Raw genomic sequence first — 6,052 nt, 5'->3', positions numbered from 1 at the left:
TATTATCCTTCTTTAAGTAGTTGACTTAGCTCCTTATATCATACTACCTTGAACACAATATTGTAGAAGCACAAGAGCATGAGTCACTTGAGCATGATGGAGGCAAGGCTGCCTCCGGGTTTCCGGTTCCACCCGCGAGACGACGAGCTAATATGCGACTACCTTGCCAAGAAGGCTAAGGGGGAGGCAGGGAATGGCAGTGTACATGGATACTCTATGATGGTCGATATCAATCTCAACAAGTGTGAGCCATGGGATCTTCCTGGTGCGTGATATAATTTCTAGTATATTTATGTTCATATGTCGTTTTAGAACTTCTTCTGATACTTTTATCTCCTTTCTTTCATACTGCTTATCAATGGAATTCAGGGAGGGGTTTAATTTTTTCAGAATTAAAATTCTTTCTTTTTTTCTTAATTAATTCAAGCTTTTCAGTTGAACTTGTTTATTGTCAATCTATATATTCTTATGCTCATTTTGAGATTGATCCAGAGGCTTTGCTAGAATATAATGTCTTTTTTATTGAGAAGTGGTTATTGCAACTTTTCGATTTCTGAATTAAGTAAATTCTTGTTCTTAGATTTTTTTTCTTTTTTCTTTTAAAAAATTGATATTTTTTTTATGAGATAGAAATGGCATGTGTTGGGGGTAAGGAGTGGTACTTCTTCAGTCTCCGAGATCGCAAGTATGCAACGGGTTGTCGAACGAACCGAGCGACTGAGTCAGGCTACTGGAAGGCAACGGGAAAGGACCGCAAGGTGAGCCGAAAGGGTGTGCTTGTCGGCATGAGGAAGACATTGGTGTTCTACAAAGGTAGAGCCCCTAAGGGCACCAAAACTGATTGGATCATGCATGAATTTCGCATCGAAGATTCTTCCGATACATCCAAATTTTATTTCAAGGTACATGTTATATCGAGATTCAATCCAAAATACAATCACAAATATGAAAATCTCTCGAAAACTCGATTAATTTGCCTCCTTAGAGGCTTTCTCTACCATTAACTTAGCACTTTAATTGTTTCCATTCCACATGAGGACTGGGTTTTGTGCAAGGTGTCCTTCAAGAGCAGATCAACGATCACCAAAATCGACAATTGCCAAGACGAGACTAGTCGTTCCACCTTCCTTCCGCTCAAGTACACCGACATAATCTTCGATCAAATTCCGCATGGTCTTAATGGTTATGAGCAAGTACCCTGCTTCTCCAACCTTTCAAATGATCTTGCAACTCCTCCGACACCAACCAATGTAGGAAGGAACTTAGAGGGCTACTTAAGAGATAATAATGCCTCTTATTTGTGGGGTTCCTTTTGAGCTTGCTAGTGTGGTAAAGCGGCGCGTTACAAAATGTATTCCACTGTTTTCATTATATATTTTCTTTGCGAAATTCACTCTATCACAAAATGTCATACAAAAATTCATCCCATACCATTTTGAATTTTTACTAAAAATATGTTCTTTCGTGTTTTCACATTAAATGCTTCCATTATAAATTTTCTTCCATTAAATCCATCACAACTAAACAAATTGATACTGAAATTGACTTACAATCTGATATTAACTTGTGTAAGATTGAAATGCTGGCCAGTATCGTCAGCTCCAGCTTATAAGATAAGAATTGCCCCCAAGATCTATAGAAACAATCATCCATATAAATACCAACTATATTAACTTGTAGGGGAAAAAACAAATTCACATGTGAAGTTTTAATTTGTTGTAAAACAATTCAGTACCAACTTATTTGAGGAAAGAAACTCGACCCTTGTCAAATAATACATTGAGTGATCAGCCCTGTCATAGTGTTTGTTTGACAAACATTTAAAATTGGACTTAGATTGAACTAACTAGATCTATCCACGAGCAGAGTCTAAATTGATCCCAAAATCTAAATTGAATCAATGGACCAATTATCCGTTGATCCGATTCAACTGATCCAATCTTTAACTAGCCCATTAAAGGTTGAATCCTAAATTAACTGACAGACGAAGGTTTAACCGCCAGTTCAATTGTTGATTTGAATCTAACGGTTGATTCATATATTTATTTTAAATTTTTTCTTTTCTTTTCTTTTATTTTCAATTATAATTTTTTATTTAATAATATTTAAGTAATATTAATAGTGTAGTTAAATGTTAATTTTTTGATGTGAAATTATTATGTCTTTTTAATATTAATAGTGTAACAATATTAATTGTGTATTTGTATCAAATTTGTATTCAATTCATGTGTTGGGTGAATCACGATAGAGCAATTATTACGAAGAGAAATTCTAACTATCCGGACCCGAAAAAAAACTCCTAAGATCTCTGCAAACATTCAATAAGAGGTTATATGTGTAATCACTCTGACGCTCAAGTTAAAGAAGTAGATTGATTGGAGAATAAAAGTTCAAAGTAAGAATTTAGGATGATTTATGTGTGTCTACTTGTGCCTTCAAAAGCGGACTCCATTTTATTCCATCTCCCAAGAAGGAGGCATGAATTCCACGTTTAGGTCATGGGGTTGTAATGTAGGAGGGGATCTAAAGTATTCTTTTATATTTTTTTAATTGGTTATTCGTTTATTAAGTTTAGTTTATTTTTTTTAATTATATTTAATCTTGTTCTAAATCTTAGGGAACAAAGTCTTATTGGTTAATTTGTCCTAAATCTTAGGGAACTAAGTTCGGTTGGTTAATTTTTCATTTAGATATTTTTAAGGGCTTTGAAAGCTATATAAATCTATGCTTAGATAATGTTTAAGACAAGTTCTTTTTGGATATTTAATCGATTTGCTTCGCTTAAGCTATGTTTCTGTTACATCTCTTTTTTCTTCTATTCCCGTTCTTGTTTAATCGAGAAGGTTTTTAAGCTTAGCTTGGGCTACTTCTTATTTTATTATTTCTCTCTTATTTTCTCGTTAATCTCTCTGAAACTTCACACCCTAGAATAATCTATATTATGTCTTTGTATTAGTTGGTATCAGAGTTTATTAAGATCCAATGGAAGGTCATCATGGATGTAGTCGTGGTCTCAACAGGTAGGTTCTGAATGAGGAAGACCAACACTGTGATCGTAATATCCAAGATATAATGATGATTGAGGATTGCAGAAGCAAGTTACGAAATTAACCCAGCGTTTGGCAGCATGAGATTTTAAAGATCGTGAAATCTCTAATCGTAACTCTGAGTCTACTTTTGAGAATTCATATCACTATTGTACCATATACTGGGAACACCATGGTTGAGAGGAACGATATAAAGACTTTGGTTTCGAGTTGATTTTTCTGATTTTTTTTTTTTTTTTTGCACATTACAAGCGGAATGCTTCATTGATTAGATCAATGAAGTAGATAGGATTTTCAAGTACAAGGAAGCACCTGATTATGTTAAAGTAAAATTGGTCATTATCAAATTCAAAGGTCAAGCCTTAGCATGATGGGAGCAACTTCGGCGATCACGAGAGAGACAAGATAAATTCAAAATTATCGATTGAGAAAAATTGAAAAGACTAATGAGAACTCACTTTCTTCCCTTTGGCTATGTACAAACGTTATTTCAACGACTCCATACGTTGAGGCAAGGGGCTAGAACTGTTGATGACTATACTGAGAAATTCTATCAACTTATTGCTCAGAACAATCTATCCAGGACCAAGGATCAGACAATAGCGTGATATTTAGGGGGATTACGATGACCCTTGCAAGATTCCTTGAGTCTCCACTCACTCAAGACTATTTTGGAGGCTTATCAGTGAGCATTGATTGTTGAAAAATAGTTAAACCAAAGACCAATAAATAAGAGCAATCAAAACAATCGAGTTGTTTGCCCTCGGTGCTACGCCCTTCCTAGCAGCCACTACAAGGTAACCCTAAGACCTCTATAAAGTCCTTTTGACATGGTGAACAAAGCATCAAGCTTCAAATTGTAAAAGATCCTTAAATCAAAAAATCAAATCCCTAGTGATCGAGGAAGACATAGAGGATGAACTTGAACGAATTGATGAGTCGATTTACGACGACGATATCTATGATGAGGTTCTTTATGATGATGGTCAAGAGACTCTGGTCGTATGCAATAGTCTACTGGTCCCCAAGGAAGAATCGGAAGATGATTGACTGAGAACCAACATCTTTCATACAACTTGTACGTGTTGGAACCCCAAGGTTGTTTTGGTGTGATCAACAAGTTAAGTTAGGTCCTGTGTATTTAACCTTGTGTCTAAGTGTGCAGGAGCTTAGAAACACAGGTACTCGAGTGGAAGACGCAGCTAGTGAGAAGGACGACACGCTGTGCGTCCGAGGGACGAGGCGCTGCGGAAGAGTACACCGGCGGACGAGAAGGAAGCGCGCGGTGGTTCCGAGGGACGAAAGCCGGAGCGGAAGATTGCTCGGGGAGCAAGAGACGCAGCTAGCGAGAAGGTCGGCAGGGGGTGCGGATGAGTACGTTGGCGGGCGAGAAGGAAACACGCGGCAATTCCGAGAAGCCGGAGGGAAGCACGCCCGAGAAGACCGGAAGTTGGGTTGGGTGAGCCCTTTTCCGGAGGCCGAGATCACCCAAACGAGCGGATCCGGGGCGGAAGAACCGGACCGAAGCGGGACCGTCCCAGACGAGAAAAGTCAACTATGTTGACTTTCGGGTCCGGGGCCCGGAACAGTAACTTTGACCAGATCGAGAATTATCTCGATCCGAACGTTGGGGATAAAATTTATCCCCCAGGGGAACCTTCCAAGCGCCCCACCAAGCTATAAATATAGCCTTGGTCCGAAGCTCATCAGTTCCGAAATTGTAAACAACACTTGTGTGCTTCCACTGTTTAGATTAGCTTCGTTTTTCTGTGCTTACACACGAGGCTTCTCCGCTGAAGGAGCTCTTAGTGCGATCTTCATCCTTGGATTAACAACCTCCCCGGTTGTAACCAAGTCAAATTCGTGCCTCGTTTTATGCTTTATTTTTGTTTAATCTATTTTTATGTGTTAGTTTAATCGCACGAGAAAGGGTTGTGTTTGATTTTTCAGGGCTATTCAACCCCTTCTACCGGCCGCAACGCTCACAAGTGGTATCAGAGCGAGGCGCTTCAGAGGACTAACCGCCGAACGAAGCAACAAGATGGCGGATCCAACATCCACGCACCAAAATTCGAAGGGGACTAGCTGGAAAAAGCGAATTGAGGTATTTCTTGAAACAGATTATGATTTATTACTAACAATGGAATTTGGCTATGAAGCACCAGAGGGCAAAGCAAGAAATCAATGGTCAAAGAAGGAGCAGGCTGACCACGTGGCAAACAAGAAAGCAGAATTTCATCTGCTAAGTGTACTTCCAACACAAGAAGTCAATCGAGTCGGTACCTACAACTCGGCAAAGGAGCTTTGGGATAAATTCCTTGAGTTACACGAAGGAACATCCGAAGCCAAACTTGCAAGACGGGATTTACTTCGTAACCAGCTTACAAACCTCCGATTTGAAGAAGGTGAAACAATTGCACATCTACACTCGAGGATTCAGGAACTCATCACCAGACTTACGAATCTCGGAGAAGAGGTAAGTAACCGAGATTCGCTAAGGTATGCCCTAAATTCCTTTCCTAGAAACTCAAAATGGGCATCACTAGTAGATGCCTTTTACATTTCAAAAGATCTAGAAAAAATTTCATTAGACGAATTCTTTTCAACTTTTGAAGTGCATGAGTCAAGATGTGCAGGTCCGAAGGAGCCCAAGAATAATGTCGCCCTTAAAGCTTCGAGAGACGAACCTGAGTCAGAATCTTCTCTCGACGACGAGGAAATGGTAATGATGGTAAGACGATTTAAAAATAGTTGTAAATCTAGGAAATCTAACCATCCGTAGGGAAGAAAGAAAAGAACCATCCGCTGCTACCATTGCGATGAAGAAGGGCACGTCAAGGACAATTGCCCTAAACTGAAGAACAACGGGAAGGACAAGGGTAAGAAGCCTATCCAAAATCGCAAGGCCCTAAAAGCGACATGGGACGATACGTCGTCGGAATCAGAAGTCAAGGAGTTCTCCGGGCTCGCGTTAATGGCGAGTCATCAAGACGACGACTGCGAAT

At 39.3% G+C, this 6,052-nt stretch overlaps 1 protein-coding gene across 2 annotated transcripts; it reads left to right on the top strand.

The window, feature by feature from the left end:
- On the top strand, window positions 1-1,389 carry LOC121977981 (NAC domain-containing protein 21/22-like). Of its 2 annotated transcripts, none has more exons than XM_042530379.1 (3): window positions 1-265; window positions 631-902; window positions 1,056-1,389. In XM_042530379.1, the coding sequence occupies exons 1-3, from the start codon at window positions 79-81 to the stop codon at window positions 1,314-1,316; spliced, it is 720 nt and encodes a 239-aa protein (XP_042386313.1). In that variant the 5' UTR covers window positions 1-78; the 3' UTR covers window positions 1,317-1,389. The 2 variants fall into 2 exon arrangements, with proteins under 2 accessions (XP_042386313.1, XP_042386312.1); XM_042530378.1 differs by having other exon boundaries at window positions 2-265; window positions 1,038-1,389.
- Window positions 1,390-6,052: the final 4,663 nt, after the last annotated feature.

This window comes from Zingiber officinale, chromosome 4B (assembly GCF_018446385.1).
Source record: "Zingiber officinale cultivar Zhangliang chromosome 4B, Zo_v1.1, whole genome shotgun sequence".
NCBI lineage: Eukaryota > Viridiplantae > Streptophyta > Magnoliopsida > Zingiberales > Zingiberaceae > Zingiber > Zingiber officinale.
Note: the sequence above shows the minus strand (reverse complement) of the source record. Positions and strands in the feature narration are given on the sequence as shown.

What these genes read in the sequence shown, in the direction of transcription:
- LOC121977981 (XM_042530378.1), top strand. Translation starts at nt 79, where the DNA reads ATGAGTCACTTGAGCATGATGGAGGCAAGGCTGCCTCCGGGTTTCCGG. An exon ending in TGAGCCATGGGATCTTCCTG is followed by an intron (nt 266 to 630) that starts GTGCGTGATATA and finishes TTTATGAGATAG; the next exon opens with AAATGGCATGTGTTGGGGGT. An exon ending in CATCCAAATTTTATTTCAAG is followed by an intron (nt 903 to 1,037) that starts GTACATGTTATA and finishes ATTCCACATGAG; the next exon opens with GACTGGGTTTTGTGCAAGGT.